We start from the raw sequence: 19,028 nt of genomic DNA, 5'->3' as shown, positions 1-19,028 counted from the left end.
CATTGGTGTTACTGCTCCTACCGATGGCACAATGTTATCATAATGTCATTAAGTGGCCATCTTAGTTGATTTAGAATGGGAAGATATACTAAAATACATTTAAATTAAAAAAATCTACAATAATTAAGTTGAATTTTTGGCCAAAATGCCAGGCCACAATACCACCGCAATTGAAGAACGACCCCAGCAATACTAATCACATGGTAATGTTAATAAAATGATTAAGCAATGGAAGAGCATCATCACCAGCACTGCTGGAGCGAGTCTAATACACCCAGATACACTTGGCCTGTGTCTCAATAGTTTAAACACTACAGCTTATTTTCCATATCTCCTTTCCTTGTTTCCTTCCCTCCATGATCACTGATCTGGCTGAACATGACAGGTGGAAGAAACATCAGTTATAATGAAGGAGATGAGGAAAGGAAGCCATCTCAAAGTGTCGAGAGACAGCCAGTCAGTGCCTTAGTGTGGAACCACACAGCATCTACAATGTCCTGACACAGACTGCTTATTCATGACGCCCCTCTCCACTGCAAGCAGCAGTGATGAAGACACACACAGAGCCACACAGACAAATGATTTACACTTCTCTTTAACTGTTACGCTGCCTTGTGCATTAGTTTAAGGGTTAAAATAGAATATATCTGTAGACAGGCAGTGACATCATCAGCTCAGCGTACAGTTGTGCGCTGGGAGTTAGGAAGGGGGCTTCTGTGTGTTTGGTCTAACACAGGGGTGGGCAAACTTTTGGCTCGAGGGCCACATTGGGATTTTGAAATTCAATGGAGGGCCGCATTTCTTGGGGGACCAATTGTTTGTTAAAATCAATTTGCGGGGGCCTCCGAGTGATGCAGCGGTCTAAGGCACTGCATCGCAGTGTTTGAGGTGCCACTACAGACCTGGGTTTGATCCCAGGCTGTGTCACAGCTGACCGTGACTGGGAGACCCATGAGGTGGTGCACAATTGGCCCAGCGTCGTCCAGGCTAGGAGAGGGTTGGGCAGGCCGAGATTTCCTTGTCCCATCGCGCTCTAGCGACTCGTTTGGCGGGCCAGGCGCATGCGCGCTGACACTGTCGCCATGTGTTTAGTGTTTCCTCCGACACATTGGTGCGGCTGGCTTCTGGGTTAAGCGGACATTGTGTCAAGAAGCAGTGCGGCTTGGCTGGGTCGGGTCGTGTTTCAGAGGAAGCACGGCTCTCGACCTTCGCCTTTCCGGAGTCCGTACGGGAGTTGCAGCGATGGGACAAGACTATAACTACCAATTGGATACCACAAAATTGGGGAGAAAAAAATATATATATAAAAAAAAAATATCTATATATTTTTTGTAAATGTCTCGCGGGCCGGATGTGGCCCGTGGGCCGTACTTTGCTCCCCCTTGGTCTAATACATTATACACACACACTGCAGGTGGACGGGGGGGCAGTGCTAAAGGCATTGAAGTCTTCTACTGGACGTTGACAACAGTCTCGTGGATAGACTCGGCCACATAGTCGATGTTCTTCGTGGTCAGACCACACATGTTGATACGACCGCTGGCCATTAGGTAGACACTCCTCTCCTTGATCATGTACTCCACTTGTTTAGCTGGACAGAGACAAAATATTAAAACGGTAGGAACAAATCAAATGGTATTTATCAAATGCTTCATAAACAAACAGGTGTAGACTAGCAGGGCCCTTTACTATATGAATCCATATGTGCTATTTCATAGTTTTTGTCTTCACTATTATTCTACAATGTAGAAAATAGTACAAATAAAGAAAAACCATTGAATGAGTAGGTGTATCAAAACTTTTGACTGGTACTGTACATACAGGTAGTGATAGTCACCAGGCAACAGGACAGATATTAAACAGTAACAGCAGCGTATGTGATGAGACAAAAAGGTGTGTGTACGCGCGTACTCACGGTTGAGGCCAGTGAAGCTGAACATGCCGATCTGCTGTGTGATGTGGTCCCATGTTCCTGGTGTTCCCAGAGCCTGCAGTTTAGCCTGGAGTGAAGCCCTCATCAACAACACACGGTCTGCCATGGTCTTCACATTATCCTTCCTACAACAGGGAGAGGGGGGAGGTGGGAGGGAGAGAGAGAGAGGAAGGGATGAGAGAAGGAGCGAACGAGAGAGAGAGGGGGATGAAGAGAGGATATATTTTAATTACAGGAGGTTGCTGAGGGGAGGATGCCTCATAGTAATGTCTGGAACGGCATCAAACAGGTGGAAACCATGTGTTTGAGGTGTTCAATACCAATCGATTGACTCTCTTCCAGCCATTAACTCTGAGCCCGTCCTCCCCAACCAAGGTTCCACCGGCCGCCTGTGATTTCAACGTTTTAACACTGGTGTAGAACTGTTGGACGTGCATACACTATGGACCTGTGTGCGTCCCCACCATTCAGCCAAGAGTTCAGCTGTGTTGAGTGTGATGGCGACCAGCCTGGCACCCTGGGAGGGAGGGTTGGACCAGGTTACCCTGACAATCTTCTCCATCTGAGACAGAACCCTCCTCACGTTGTCAGCATCCCGAGCTACGATGGTCAGGTTCCCCACACGTTCATCTGACAGGAGACAGAATCTTCATTTTGGGTCTCTGCAGTTTACAGATGACATTATGTAGAATGAAATGTGAAACATGAGAGGTGGGAGTAGGAATGCATACTGTAGTTTGGTTTCATTTATGTTTCCCTGCATCTTTCTGGGTGTGTGTGTGTGTGTGTGTGTGGGTGGGTGGGGGGGGTCTGTCTGTCTCACTGTAAAGGCCAAAGTTCTTGGAGAAGGACTGGGCACAGAACATCTCAAAGCCCTGGGTGACAAAGTAGCGCACTGCCCATGCATCCTTATCCAGACAGCCTGACGCAAAGCCCTGGTACGCAGAGTCAAAGAACACAAACAGCTTCCTCCTCTGGAGGGGGAGAGAGAAAAGAAAAAGGACAAAGATTAAAACATCTTCAGAAATTAGAAAAGATGTCATGCCAAAAAAAATATATATATTTTCTTATAATAACGTGTACACACAGTCTTACCTTCATGACCTCAGCCACCTGCATCCACTCTACGTGTGTAGGGTCTGTGCCGGTGGGGTTGTGGGCACAAGCGTGCAAAACGAAGATGGAATGCTTTGGTGCAGTCTGGGACCGGGGTCAAAGGTCAGTGTTAGACTACAGGGCAGCCAAATGACAGAGTACTGAGAGCTGATACAGGAAGTTGGTATCGTTAAAGCTAAACATATCATCTTTTCAACAGTGTGTAAAAAGCTAATTTACTTTCAAGGTAGACATGACCATTTCTGATATTAAATATTCACTATTGTGAGGTCAGCTCAGAGTTCGGGAGCCGGTCTGGTCTCCATGTCAACACCACCTGTTCAGAGGTCAGCGGCTCACCTCCAGGTCACCTAGGAAACCGCCAAGATCCAGTCCCCGCTTCTCTGCGTCCCAGTACTTATAGGGACGGACGTCCTCGAACCCAGCGTTGGCAAACACAGCGTTGTGGTTCTCTAGAAACAAACAGTAGAGCAGGTTTTATAACACTCTGCCTTTTCCCTAATAGAGAATTATTTTCCAAATCATGTCTTTATAGGCCTCCTTTGTAACATTAGCTGAAATTATTTGATGGCTCTATTGCAGAGCCATGAACCAAAATAAAAAGTAACATGCTGTAAATCACCTACTAATGAAATATTAAGAGAACAAGCAGAAGCTCCAGATAACATATCAAGGCCTCCCGGGTGGTGCAGAGGTCTAAGGCTCTGCATCGCAGTGCTAGAGGCATCCCTACACACCCGGGTTTATTCCCACGCCCGGGAGACCCATGAGGCGGTGCACAATTGGCCAAGCGTCGTCCGGGTTAGAGGAGGGTTTGGTCGGGCCGGAATGTCCTTGTCCCATCGCGCTCTAGCGACTCCTTGTGGCGGGCCGGGTGCATGCACGCTGACTTCGGTCGCCAGCTGGACAGTGTTTCCTCCAACACATTGGTGCGGCTGGCTTCCGGGTTAAACAAGCAGTGTCAAGAAGCCGTGCGGCTTGGCGGGGTTGTTTTTCGGAGGACGCATGGCTCTCGACAAGAAGGTAAATAATAGAACAAAACAAAGAATAAATACACGATGAGTAACAATAACTTGACCTCCTCCCTGTAGGCCGTCTCATCACCACTGTGTCATCAGCAAACTTAATGATGGTGTTGGAGTCACGCAGTTGAGGGTGAATAAGGAGTAGAGGACGGGACTAAGCACACACCCCTAAGGGGCTCCCATGTTAAGGGTCAGAGTGGCAGATTTGTTGTTGCCAGGGTGTCTGGGATGATGGTGTTGATGTGAGCCATGATCAGCCTTTCAAAGCATTTCATGGCTACAGATGTGAGTGCTACGGGACAATAGTCATTTAGACAGGTTACCTTGGCGTTCTTGGGCGCAGGGACTATGGTGGCCTGCTTGAAACATGTAGGTATTACAGGCTGGGTCAGAGAGAGGTTGAAAACGTCAGTGAAGACATTTGACAGTTGGTCAGCGCATGTTCTGAATACGCATCCTGGCCCTGCGGTCTTGTGAATGTTAACCTATTTTAAAGGTCTTACTCACATCAGCTACGGAGAGCAAGATCACACAGTCGTTCGGAACAGCTGGTGCTCTCATGCATGGTTCAGTGTTGGAATTTAGCTTGTCTGGTAGGCTCCAGTCACTGGGCAGCTGGTGGCTGGGTTTCCCTTTGTAATCTGTGATAGTTTACACGCCCTGCCATGTCATATCTGTCTGATTATACAGCTCCGGATCAACCGTACGAGCAGAGATGTAGACAGCTGTTTAATTTTGTCATTCCAGTGTGCGCATGTGTGTGTGTGTGTGCCTACCCCAGGTAGGCGCTGAGACGTAGACAGGTGTTTTCATGTTGTCGTTCCCGTTGTACCAGCGTCTGAGAAACTCAGCCCCCATCTTCAGAGCGCCTGTACCCCCCAGACACTGCACCGCTCCCACCTGACAGAGAGAGCAAGACACAGACATACAGAATGAGAGAGAGAGCGAGAGAGGAGGATAGGGAGAGAAGAGCAGGAAAGAGTGAGAGAGCGATAGGGAGAGAGGTGAGAGAGGGATAGGGAGAGAGAGCGACAGAGACCGAGGGGGTGGAGGAGAGACACTAGATAAGTGACTTAACTGCTTAAGAGCAATGTAGCTCACCAGTACTAATTTAAATGCAAATTCAGCTCAATATATGCATGATCGAGCACACACACACAACACAACCCACCAACACAACCTCATAAACTACCCTACCCTGTTCTCCTGGATGGCAGGGCTGTCTTCTCCCAGAGCGATCTTGGATGCAGAGGACCTAAACTCAGGCAGACCCAGGATGGGCAGGTACTCATGGTTCAGACTGTTGTCTGCTACGATGATCTTCTCCACCTTCTTAACCACGGGCAGCACCCAGGGCTGGCCCTCATCTGTCCTATAGGCTGGAGGGGAGAGACAGGCTAGCTATAGCGGCTGAGGAGGGATACAGCGTTTCCAATATATGGCCCTGATATAGCCTACTAGCTAAGTGTTTTTACTAGAGTTGTGTTTGCTTTATGTTGTACATTTTGTAGTAGCCCAACTCTGGCCCCAGGGCTTTCTCTGCAGCTGGCATTACTGCCCTGGTGAGCAACCCATCCAGGAGGAGCATTACTGCCCTGGTGAGCAACCCATCCAGGAGGAGCATTACTGCCCTGGTGAGCAACCCATCCAGGAGGAGCATTACTGCCCTGGTGAGCAACCCATCCAGGAGGAGCATTACTGCCCTGGTGAGCAACCCATCCAGGAGGAGCATTACTGCCCTGGTGAGCAACCCATCCAGGAGGAGCATTACTGCCCTGGTGAGCAACCCATCCAGGAGGAGCATTACTACCTTTAGGTCTCCCCCTACCTTTAGGTCTCCCCCTACCTTTAGGTCTCTCCCTACCTTTAGGTCTCTCCCTACCTTTAGGTCTCTCCCTACCTTTAGGTCTCTCCCTACCTTTAGGTCTCCCCCTACCTTTAGGTCTCTCCCTACCTTTAGGTCTCCCCCTACCTTTAGGTCTCTCCCTACCTTTAGGTCTCTCCCTACCTTTAGGTCTCCCCCTACCTTTAGGTCTCTCCCTACCTTTAGGTCTCTCCCTACCTTTAGGTCTCTCCCTACCTTTAGGTCTCTCCCTACCTTTAGGTCTCTCCCTACCTTTAGGTCTCTGGCGGGCAACTTCATGTGTATTTTTGACTGTTAATGGTATGATATTGTTTAAGCTATGTGTGTTATATGTGCTGCACTCGTTCCCTGATAAATTGTTATTTACAATGACGACCTGTTTCCTAATTGACTTACCTGTATAAATAAAGGTGAAATAAAATTCCAACTTTGCAAAGGTTTGTTTTAGTGGTTTAATCAGATCAGGATACAACCCGATACTAATGTCAGACTACAGCCGTACACTTTCCCCTGCGGTTCTAAACTCCCGCCAGCCACCACTGATAAGACAGCAACACTAGTAACTTACTGAGTTAACAGTGTTATTGAGCTAATGAGGAGAGGGCACGCCTGTCTGTAACATGATCTTATCTGCTCACTTATTGACTGCAATAGTCTGTAAACATACTTCCACTCACATCCACTTTCTAACAGAGCAAAAGGCCTAATTTGTGACTGAAGTTCAAGAGAAAACAGATATTTTCCTAAGTGAACATGAGTCCCTCTCCTCTATTGGGGCGGCAGGTAGCCTAGTGGTTAGAGCGTTGGACTAGTAACCACAAGGTCGTTAGATCAAATCCCAGAGCTGACAAGGTAAAAATCTGTCGTTCTACCCCTGAACAAGGTAGTTAACCCACTATTCCTAGGCTGTCATTGAAAATAAGAATTTAACTGACTTGCCTAGTTAAATAAAGGTAAAAAAATTAAATTAAAAAAAAAATCTGAGCATTCTAACACTAGGTTTATCTTGGCTATTTCCAGCCACAGGAAGGGATTACTTAATAATGAGACCCTAGAAACTCCTGACAACGGTTGTTCTGAGGCCCGAGGAAGATGAATTTCCTGCCTGGGCTGCGGGACAGTGGAATTATGAGAGGAATACGTCATGGTATTTCTCAACGCTAATCCTGTAGTCCTGAAAAGGCCAAGCAAGCGGTCACAGGCAACACACACACACCAGGACTTCAGCCTTTTGGCCTCTGCGCTGCAGTGTTATATATTAACAGCACCACACAAAGATCCAGTAAGAAGAACACACACAAGGTGTGAAGTGGCTCCGTTCCACCCCACTACTGGGGTGTGTTCTAGCTAGTAGGATCACAACTGGGGTGGATTCTAGCTAGTAGGACCACTACTGGGGTGGATTCTAGCTAGTAGGACCACTACTGGGGTGTATTCTAGCTAGTAGGATCACTACTGGGGTGTATTCTAGCTAGTAGGACCACTACTGGGGTGGATTCTAGCTAGTAGGACCACTACTGGGGTGTATTCTAGCTAGTAGGACCACTACTGGGGTTTATTCCAGCTAGTAGGATCACTACTGGGGTGGATTCTAGCTAGTAGGATCACTACTGGGGTGTATTCTAGTTAGTAGCATCACTACTGGGGTGTATTCTAGCTAGTAGGATCACTACTGGGGTGTATTCTAGCTAGTAGGATCACTACTGGGGTGTATTCTAGCTAGTAGGACCACTACTGGGGTGTATTCTAGCTAGTAGGACCACTACTGGGGTGTATTCTAGCTAGTAGGATCACTACTGGGGTGGATTCTAGCTAGTAGGACCACTACTGGGGTGGATTCTAGCTAGTAGGACCACTACTGGGGTGGATTCTAGCTAGTAGGACCACTACTGGGGTGGATTCTAGCTAGTAGGACCACTACTGGGGTGGATTCTAGCTAGTAGGACCACTACTGGGGTGGATTCTAGCTAGTAGGACCACTACTGGGGTGTATTCCAGCTAGTAGGACCACTACTGGGGTGTATTCTAGCTAGTAGGACCACTACTGGGGTGTATTCCAGCTAGTAGGACCACTACTGGGGTGTATTCTAGCTAGTAGGACCACTACTGGGGTGTATTCCAGCTAGTAGGACCACTACTGGGGTGTATTCCAGCTAGTAGGATCACTACTGGGGTGTATTCCAGCTAGTAGGATCACTACTGGGGTGTATTCTAGTTAGTAGCATCACTACTGGGGTGGATTCCAGCTAGTAGGATCACTACTGGGGTGTATTCTAGCTAGTAGGATCACTACTGGGGTGTATTCTAGTTAGTAGCATCACTACTGGGGTGGATTCTAGCTAGTAGGATCACTACTGGGGTGTATTCCAGCTAGTAGGATCACTACTGGGGTGTATTCCAGCTAGTAGGACCACTACTGGGGTGTATTCTAGCTAGTAGGATCACTACTGGGGTGTATTCTAGCTAGTAGGACCACTACTGGGGTGTATTCCAGCTAGTAGGATCACTACTGGGGTGTATTCCAGCTAGTAGGACCACTACTGGGGTGTATTCCAGCTAGTAGGACCACTACTGGGGTGTATTCCAGCTAGTAGGATCACTACTGGGGTGTATTCCAGCTAGTAGGATCACTACTGGGGTGGATTCTAGCTAGTAGGATCACTACTGGGGTGTATTCTAGCTAGTAGGACCACTACTGGGGTGTATTCCAGCTAGTAGGATCACTACTGGGGTGTATTCCAGCTAGTAGGATCACTACTGGGGTGTATTCTAGTTAGTAGGATCACTACTGGGGTGTATTCTAGCTAGTAGGATCACTACTGGGGTGTATTCCAGCTAGTAGGACCACTACTGGGGTGTATTCTAGCTAGTAGGATCACTACTGGGGTGTATTCTAGCTAGTAGGACCACTACTGGGGTGTATTCCAGCTAGTAGGACCACTACTGGGGTGTATTCCAGCTAGTAGGACCACTACTGGGGTGTATTCTAGCTAGTAGGATCACTACTGGGGTGTATTCCAGCTAGTAGGATCACTACTGGGGTGTATTCTAGCTAGTAGGATCACTACTGGGGTGGATTCTAGCTAGTAGGACCACTACTGGGGTGTATTCTAGCTAGTAGGATCACTACTGGGGTGTATTCCAGCTAGTAGGATCACTACTGGGGTGGATTCTAGCTAGTAGGACCACTACTGGGGTGTATTCTAGTTAGTAGCATCACTACTGGGGTGTATTCTAGCTAGTAGGATCACTACTGGGGTGTATTCTAGGTAGTAGGATCACTACTGGGGTGTATTCCAGCTAGTAGGACCACTACTGGGGTGTATTCTAGTTAGTAGCATCACTACTGGGGTGTATTCTAGCTAGTAGGACCACTACTGGGGTGTATTCCAGCTAGTAGGACCACTACTGGGGTGTATTCTAGCTAGTAGGACCACTACTGGGGTGTATTCCAGCTAGTAGGACCACTACTGGGGTGGATTCTAGCTAGTAGGATCACTACTGGGGTGTATTCTAGCTAGTAGGACCACTACTGGGGTGTATTCCAGCTAGTAGGACCACTACTGGGGTGTATTCTAGCTAGTAGGACCACTACTGGGGTGTATTCCAGCTAGTAGGACCACTACTGGGGTGTATTCCAGCTAGTAGGACCACTACTGGGGTGTATTCTAGCTAGTAGGACCACTACTGGGGTGTATTCTAGCTAGTAGGACCACTACTGGGGTGTATTCCAGCTAGTAGGACCACTACTGGGGTGGATTCTAGCTAGTAGGACCACTACTGGGGTGTATTCTAGCTAGTAGGACCACTACTGGGGTGTTTTCTAGCTAGTAGGACCACTACTGGGGTGTATTCTAGCTAGTAGGACCACTACTGGGGTGTATTCCAGCTAGTAGGATCACTACTGGGGTGTATTCTAGCTAGTAGGATCACTACTGGGGGGTATTCTAGCTAGTAGGATCACTACTGGGGTGTATTCCAGCTAGTAGGATCACTACTGGGGTTTATTCTAGCTAGTAGGACCACTACTGGGGTGTATTCTAGCTAGTAGGATCACTACTGGGGTGTATTCTAGCTAGTAGGACCACTACTGGGGTGTATTCTAGCTAGTAGGACCACTACTGGGGTGTATTCCAGCTAGTAGGACCACTACTGGGGTGGATTCTAGCTAGTAGGACCACTACTGGGGTGTATTCTAGCTAGTAGGACCACTACTGGGGTGTATTCTAGCTAGTAGGACCACTACTGGGGTGTGTTCTAGCTAGTAGGATCACTACTGGGGTGTATTCTAGCTAGTAGGACCACTACTGGGGTGGATTCTAGCTAGTAGGATCACTACTGGGGTGTATTCCAGCTAGTAGGATCACTACTGGGGTGTATTCCAGCTAGTAGGATCACTACTGGGGTGTATTCCAGCTAGTAGGATCACTACTGGGGTGTATTCCAGCTAGTAGGATCACTACTGGGGTGTATTCTAGCTAGTAGGATCACTACTGGGGTGTATTCTAGTTAGTAGCATCACTACTGGGGTGGATTCTAGCTAGTAGGATCACTACTGGGGTGTATTCCAGCTAGTAGGATCACTACTGGGGTGTGTTCTAGCTAGTAGGACCACTACTGGGGTGTATTCCAGCTAGTAGGATCACTACTGGGGTGTATTCCAGCTAGTAGGACCACTACTGGGGTGTATTCCAGCTAGTAGGACCACTACTGGGGTGTATTCCAGATAGTAGGATCACTACTGGGGTGTATTCCAGATAGTAGGATCACTACTGGGGTGGATTCTAGCTAGTAGGATCACTACTGGGGTGGATTCTAGCTAGTAGGACCACTACTGGGGTGGATTCTAGCTAGTAGGACCACTACTGGGGTGGATTCTAGCTAGTAGGACCACTACTGGGGTGTATTCCAGCTAGTAGGATCACTACTGGGGTGTATTCCAGCTAGTAGGATCACTACTGGGGTGTATTCTAGTTAGTAGGATCACTACTGGGGTGTATTCTAGCTAGTAGGATCACTACTGGGGTGTATTCCAGCTAGTAGGACCACTACTGGGGTGTATTCTAGCTAGTAGGATCACTACTGGGGTGTATTCTAGCTAGTAGGACCACTACTGGGGTGTATTCTAGCTAGTAGGACCACTACTGGGGTGTATTCTAGCTAGTAGGATCACTACTGGGGTGTATTCCAGCTAGTAGGATCACTACTGGGGTGGATTCTAGCTAGTAGGACCACTACTGGGGTGTATTCTAGTTAGTAGCATCACTACTGGGGTGTATTCTAGCTAGTAGGATCACTACTGGGGTGTATTCTAGGTATTAGGATCACTACTGGGGTGTATTCCAGCTAGTAGGACCACTACTGGGGTGTATTCTAGTTAGTAGCATCACTACTGGGGTGTATTCTAGCTAGTAGGACCACTACTGGGGTGTATTCCAGCTAGTAGGACCACTACTGGGGTGTATTCCAGCTAGTAGGACCACTACTGGGGTGTATTCCAGCTAGTAGGACCACTACTGGGGTGGATTCTAGCTAGTAGGACCACTACTGGGGTGTATTCTAGCTAGTAGGATCACTACTGGGGTGTATTCCAGCTAGTAGGACCACTACTGGGGTGTATTCCAGCTAGTAGGACCACTACTGGGGTGTATTCCAGCTAGTAGGACCACTACTGGGGTGTATTCTAGTTAGTAGCATCACTACTGGGGTGTATTCTAGCTAGTAGGATCACTACTGGGGTGGATTCTAGCTAGTAGGACCACTACTGGGGTGTATTCTAGCTAGTAGGACCACTACTGGGGTGTATTCTAGCTAGTAGGACCACTACTGGGGTGGATTCTAGCTAGTAGGACCACTACTGGGGTGGATTCTAGCTAGTAGGACCACTACTGGGGTGGATTCTAGCTAGTAGGACCACTACTGGGGTGGATTCTAGCTAGTAGGACCACTACTGGGGTGTATTCTAGCTAGTAGGACCACTACTGGGGTGTATTCCAGCTAGTAGGATCACTACTGGGGTGTATTCTAGTTAGTAGCATCACTACTGGGGTGTATTCTAGCTAGTAGGATCACTACTGGGGTGTATTCTAGTTAGTAGCATCACTACTGGGGTGGATTCTAGCTAGTAGGATCACTACTGGGGTGTATTCCAGCTAGTAGGATCACTACTGGGGTGTGTTCTAGCTAGTAGGACCACTACTGGGGTGTATTCCAGCTAGTAGGATCACTACTGGGGTGTATTCCAGCTAGTAGGACCACTACTGGGGTGTATTCCAGCTAGTAGGACCACTACTGGGGTGTATTCCAGATAGTAGGATCACTACTGGGGTGTATTCCAGATAGTAGGATCACTACTGGGGTGGATTCTAGCTAGTAGGATCACTACTGGGGTGGATTCTAGCTAGTAGGACCACTACTGGGGTGGATTCTAGCTAGTAGGATCACTACTGGGGTGGATTCTAGCTAGTAGGACCACTACTGGGGTGTATTCCAGCTAGTAGGATCACTACTGGGGTGTATTCCAGCTAGTAGGATCACTACTGGGGTGTATTCTAGTTAGTAGGATCACTACTGGGGTGTATTCTAGCTAGTAGGATCACTACTGGGGTGTATTCCAGCTAGTAGGACCACTACTGGGGTGTATTCTAGCTAGTAGGATCACTACTGGGGTGTATTCTAGCTAGTAGGACCACTACTGGGGTGTATTCTAGCTAGTAGGATCACTACTGGGGTGTATTCTAGCTAGTAGGATCACTACTGGGGTGTATTCCAGCTAGTAGGATCACTACTGGGGTGGATTCTAGCTAGTAGGATCACTACTGGGGTGGATTCTAGCTAGTAGGACCACTACTGGGGTGTATTCTAGCTAGTAGGATCACTACTGGGGTGTATTCTAGCTAGTAGGATCACTACTGGGGTGGATTCTAGCTAGTAGGACCACTACTGGGGTGTATTCTAGCTAGTAGGACCACTACTGGGGTGTATTCTAGCTAGTAGGACCACTACTGGGGTGGATTCTAGCTAGTAGGACCACTACTGGGGTGGATTCTAGCTAGTAGGACCACTACTGGGGTGGATTCTAGCTAGTAGGACCACTACTGGGGTGGATTCTAGCTAGTAGGACCACTACTGGGGTGTATTCTAGCTAGTAGGACCACTACTGGGGTGTATTCTAGCTAGTAGGACCACTACTGGGGTGTATTCCAGCTAGTAGGATCACTACTGGGGTGGATTCTAGTTAGTAGCATCACTACTGGGGTGGATTCCAGCTAGTAGGATCACTACTGGGGTGTATTCTAGCTAGTAGGATCACTACTGGGGTGTATTCTAGTTAGTAGCATCACTACTGGGGTGGATTCTAGCTAGTAGGATCACTACTGGGGTGTATTCCAGCTAGTAGGATCACTACTGGGGTGTGTTCTAGCTAGTAGGACCACTACTGGGGTGTATTCCAGCTAGTAGGATCACTACTGGGGTGTATTCCAGCTAGTAGGACCACTACTGGGGTGTATTCCAGCTAGTAGGACCACTACTGGGGTGTATTCCAGATAGTAGGATCACTACTGGGGTGTATTCCAGCTAGTAGGATCACTACTGGGGTGGATTCTAGCTAGTAGGATCACTACTGGGGTGTATTCTAGCTAGTAGGACCACTACTGGGGTGTATTCCAGCTAGTAGGATCACTACTGGGGTGTATTCCAGCTAGTAGGATCACTACTGGGGTGTATTCTAGTTAGTAGGATCACTACTGGGGTGTATTCTAGCTAGTAGGATCACTACTGGGGTGTATTCCAGCTAGTAGGACCACTACTGGGGTGTATTCTAGCTAGTAGGATCACTACTGGGGTGTATTCTAGCTAGTAGGATCACTACTGGGGTGTATTCCAGCTAGTAGGACCACTACTGGGGTGTATTCCAGCTAGTAGGATCACTACTGGGGTGTATTCCAGCTAGTAGGATCACTACTGGGGTGTATTCCAGCTAGTAGGATCACTACTGGGGTGGATTCTAGCTAGTAGGACCACTACTGGGGTGTATTCTAGCTAGTAGGATCACTACTGGGGTGTATTCCAGCTAGTAGGATCACTACTGGGGTGGATTCTAGCTAGTAGGACCACTACTGGGGTGTATTCTAGTTAGTAGCATCACTACTGGGGTGTATTCTAACTAGTAGGATCACTACTGGGGTGTATTCTAGGTAGTAGGATCACTACTGGGGTGTATTCCAGCTAGTAGGACCACTACTGGGGTGTATTCTAGTTAGTAGCATCACTACTGGGGTGTATTCTAGCTAGTAGGACCACTACTGGGGTGTATTCCAGCTAGTAGGACCACTACTGGGGTGTATTCTAGCTAGTAGGACCACTACTGCGGTGTATTCCAGCTAGTAGGACCACTACTGGGGTGTATTCTAGCTAGTAGGACCACTACTGGGGTGTATTCTAGCTAGTAGGATCACTACTGGGGTGTATTCCAGCTAGTAGGATCACTACTGGGGTGGATTCTAGCTAGTAGGACCACTACTGGGGTGTATTCTAGTTAGTAGCATCACTACTGGGGTGTATTCTAGCTAGTAGGATCACTACTGGGGTGTATTCTAGGTAGTAGGATCACTACTGGGGTGTATTCCAGCTAGTAGGACCACTACTGGGGTGTATTCTAGTTAGTAGCATCACTACTGGGGTGTATTCTAGCTAGTAGGATCACTACTGGGGTGTATTCTAGGTAGTAGGATCACTACTGGGGTGTATTCCAGCTAGTAGGACCACTACTGGGGTGTATTCTAGTTAGTAGCATCACTACTGGGGTGTATTCTAGCTAGTAGGACCACTACTGGGGTGTATTCTAGCTAGTAGGATCACTACTGGGGTGTATTCTAGCTAGTAGGATCACTACTGGGGTGTATTCCAGCTAGTAGGACCACTACTGGGGTGGATTCTAGCTAGTAGGACCACTACTGGGGTGTATTCTAGCTAGTAGGACCACTACTGGGGTGTATTCTAGCTAGTAGGACCACTACTGGGGTGTATTCCAGCTAGTAGGACCACTACTGGGGTGTATTCCAGCTAGTAGGACCACTACTGGGGTGTATTCTAGCTAGTAGGATCACTACTGGGGTGTATTCTAGCTAGTAGGACCACTACTGGGGTGGATTCTAGCTAGTAGGATCACTACTGGGGTGTATTCCAGCTAGTAGGATCACTACTGGGGTGTATTCCAGCTAGTAGGATCACTACTGGGGTGTATTCCAGCTAGTAGGATCACTACTGGGGTGTATTCCAGCTAGTAGGATCACTACTGGGGTGTATTCCAGCTAGTAGGATCACTACTGGGGTGGATTCTAGTTAGTAGCATCACTACTGGGGTGGATTCTAGCTAGTAGGATCACTACTGGGGTGTATTCCAGCTAGTAGGATCACTACTGGGGTGTGTTCTAGCTAGTAGGACCACTACTGGGGTGTATTCCAGCTAGTAGGATCACTACTGGGGTGTATTCCAGCTAGTAGGACCACTACTGGGGTGTATTCCAGCTAGTAGGACCACTACTGGGGTGTATTCCAGATAGTAGGATCACTACTGGGGTGTATTCCAGATAGTAGGATCACTACTGGGGTGGATTCTAGCTAGTAGGATCACTACTGGGGTGTATTCTAGCTAGTAGGACCACTACTGGGGTGTATTCCAGCTAGTAGGATCACTACTGGGGTGTATTCCAGCTAGTAGGATCACTACTGGGGTGTATTCTAGTTAGTAGGATCACTACTGGGGTGTATTCTAGCTAGTAGGATCACTACTGGGGTGTATTCCAGCTAGTAGGACCACTACTGGGGTGTATTCTAGCTAGTAGGATCACTACTGGGGTGTATTCTAGCTAGTAGGACCACTACTGGGGTGTATTCTAGCTAGTAGGACCACTACTGGGGTGTATTCCAGCTAGTAGGATCACTACTGGGGTGTATTCTAGCTAGTAGGATCACTACTGGGGTGTATTCCAGCTAGTAGGATCACTACTGGGGTGTATTCCAGCTAGTAGGATCACTACTGGGGTGTATTCTAGCTAGTAGGATCACTACTGGGGTGTATTCCAGCTAGTAGGATCACTACTGGGGTGGATTCTAGCTAGTAGGATCACTACTGGGGTGGATTCTAGCTAGTAGGACCACTACTGGGGTGTATTCTAGCTAGTAGGATCACTACTGGGGTGTATTCCAGCTAGTAGGATCACTACTGGGGTGGATTCTAGCTAGTAGGACCACTACTGGGGTGTATTCTAGTTAGTAGCATCACTACTGGGGTGTATTCTAGCTAGTAGGATCACTACTGGGGTGTATTCTAGGTAGTAGGATCACTACTGGGGTGTATTCCAGCTAGTAGGACCACTACTGGGGTGTATTCTAGTTAGTAGCATCACTACTGGGGTGTATTCTAGCTAGTAGGACCACTACTGGGGTGTATTCCAGCTAGTAGGACCACTACTGGGGTGTATTCCAGCTAGTAGGACCACTACTGGGGTGTATTCCAGCTAGTAGGACCACTACTGGGGTGGATTCTAGCTAGTAGGACCACTACTGGGGTGTATTCTAGCTAGTAGGATCACTACTGGGGTGTATTCTAGCTAGTAGGACCACTACTGGGGTGTATTCCAGCTAGTAGGACCACTACTGGGGTGTATTCCAGCTAGTAGGACCACTACTGGGGTGTATTCTAGCTAGTAGGACCACTACTGGGGTGTATTCCAGCTAGTAGGACCACTACTGGGGTGTATTCTAGCTAGTAGGACCACTACTGGGGTGTATTCCAGCTAGTAGGACCACTACTGGGGTGTATTCTAGCTAGTAGGACCACTACTGGGGTGTATTCCAGCTAGTAGGACCACTACTGGGGTGTATTCCAGCTAGTAGGACCACTACTGGGGTGTATTCTAGCTAGTAGGACCACTACTGGGGTGTATTCCAGCTAGTAGGACCACTACTGGGGTGTATTCCAGCTAGTAGGACCACTACTGGGGTGGATTCTAGCTAGTAGGACCACTACTGGGGTGTGTTCTAGCTAGTAGGACCACTACTGGGGTGTATTCCAGCTAGTAGGATCACTACTGGGGTGTATTCTAGCTAGTAGGATCACTACTGGGGGGTATTCTAGCTAGTAGGATCACTACTGGGGTGTATTCCAGCTAGTAGGATCACTACTGGGGTTTATTCTAGCTAGTAGGACCACTACTGGGGTGTATTCTAGCTAGTAGGATCACTACTGGGGTGTATTCTAGCTAGTAGGACCACTACTGGGGTGTATTCTAGCTAGTAGGACCACTACTGGGGTGTATTCCAGCTAGTAGGACCACTACTGGGGTGGATTCTAGCTAGTAGGACCACTACTGGGGTGTATTCTAGCTAGTAGGACCACTACTGGGGTGTATTCTAGCTAGTAGGATCACTACTGGGGTGTATTCTAGCTAGTAGGACCACTACTGGGGTGTATTCTAGCTAGTAGGACCACTACTGGGGTGTATTCCAGCTAGTAGGACCACTACTGGGGTGTATTCTAGCTAGTAGGATCACTACTGGGGTGTATTCTAGCTAGTAGGACCACTACTGGGGTGGATTCTAGCTAGTAGGATCACTACTGGGGTGTATTCCAGCTAGTAGGATCACTACTGGGGTGTATTCCAGCTAGTAGGATCACTACTGGGGTGTATTCCAGCTAGTAGGATCACTACTGGGGTGTATTCCAGCTAGTAGGATCACTACTGGGGTGTATTCTAGCTAGTAGGATCACTACTGGGGTGTATTCTAGCTAGTAGGATCACTACTGGGGTGTATTCCAGCTAGTAGGATCACTACTGGGGTTTATTCTAGCTAGAGTTCTCATAGGATCAGCGTAGAGGATCAGCGTAGAGGATCAGCGTAGAGGATCAGCGTAGAGGATCAGCGTAGAGGATCAGCGTAGAGGGCGTGAATGGGAGTGAACTGCTCTATGACCACGGTCCATTGATCTAGCTACAACTAATAGTGATATGACCATGACTCATTTACTCCATCAACAACTACCGGCCTGTTCCAGTCTGTTGCTACGGCAGTGACAGAGCTACTTCCTTGGATGACTGCCAACTACAGGTTATAGACCTTGCTATGCTAACTGTGCCGACCACCCGTCTCAGTCCCCAGTATCTATGCTGCAATAGTCTATGTGCCTGAGGGCTAGGGTCAGTGTGGTGTAATTCTCCTGTCTTATCTGGTGTCCTGTGTGACCTTATGTATGTTCCCGCTAACTCGCCTCTCTTTCTCCCCCCACCTTGTCCTGGACCTGCTGTCTCCACCTCTGAATATTCAGCTATGAAAAGTCAACAGACATTAACTACTGAGGTGCTGACCTGTTGTACCCTCTATAACCACTGACTATTATTTGGCCCTGCTGGTCATCTATGAACGTTTGAACATCTTGAAGAACGACCTGGCCTTAATGGCCATGTACTCTTATAATCTACAACGAGCACAGCCACACTTGGCGTATACGCACTACATTTTTCATGGCTATGATTTGCTTGCTAGTTGAGATTTCTGCTCTTCACTCCGTTGTCAGTTCAGTCTACATTCACTGCTCTTAGTAGCAGAAAGCAGGTTTTTTTATCCTTCAAGGCAGCTGATGACATTAGGCTGCGTTTCATTTTATTATGGAGGTTTGATAGCGGGGAGGACCTAGTAGTCTGCAGTTTTCAGGTTTGATAGCGGGGGAGGACCTAGTAGTCTGCAGTTTTCAGGTTTGATAGCGGGGGAGGACCTAGTAGTCTGCAGTTTCCAGGTTTGATAGCGGGGAGGACCTAGTAGTCTGCAGTTTGCGGTTTGATAGCGGGGAGGACCTAGTAGTCTGCAGTTTTCAGGTTTGATAGCGGGGGAGGACCTAGTAGTCTGCAGTTTGCGGTTTGATAGCGGGGAGGACCTAGTAGTCTGCAGTTTTCAGGTTTGATAGCGGGGGAGGACCTAGTAGTCTGCAGTTTTCAGGTTTGATAGCGGGGGAGGACCTAGTAGTCTGCAGTTTCCAGGTTTGATAGCGGGGGAGGACCTAGTAGTCTGCAGTTTGCGGTTTGATAGC

At 48.1% G+C, this 19,028-nt stretch overlaps 1 protein-coding gene across 1 annotated transcript in view; it reads right to left on the bottom strand.

Annotated features, from left to right (window-relative positions):
- Positions 1-1,325: 1,325 nt before the first annotated feature.
- The window catches only part of LOC115201574 (aspartate aminotransferase, cytoplasmic), an 18,370-nt gene continuing 667 nt past the window's right edge, over positions 1,326-19,028 (bottom strand). The window contains exons 2-9 of the mRNA XM_029765336.1: positions 5,272-5,453; positions 4,851-4,974; positions 3,389-3,501; positions 3,029-3,133; positions 2,757-2,907; positions 2,398-2,563; positions 1,916-2,058; positions 1,326-1,591 (exon numbers count right to left, since the gene is read on the bottom strand). Coding sequence (XP_029621196.1) covers positions 1,452-1,591; positions 1,916-2,058; positions 2,398-2,563; positions 2,757-2,907; positions 3,029-3,133; positions 3,389-3,501; positions 4,851-4,974; positions 5,272-5,453 — 1,124 coding nt within the window. The 3' untranslated portion in view covers positions 1,326-1,451. The remainder of the gene's footprint in view (positions 1,592-1,915; positions 2,059-2,397; positions 2,564-2,756; positions 2,908-3,028; positions 3,134-3,388; positions 3,502-4,850; positions 4,975-5,271; positions 5,454-19,028) is intronic.

Source organism: Salmo trutta, chromosome 10 (assembly GCF_901001165.1).
Source record: "Salmo trutta chromosome 10, fSalTru1.1, whole genome shotgun sequence".
Taxonomy (NCBI): Eukaryota; Metazoa; Chordata; class Actinopteri; order Salmoniformes; family Salmonidae; genus Salmo; species Salmo trutta.
This window is presented reverse-complemented; position numbering and strand designations above follow the sequence as displayed.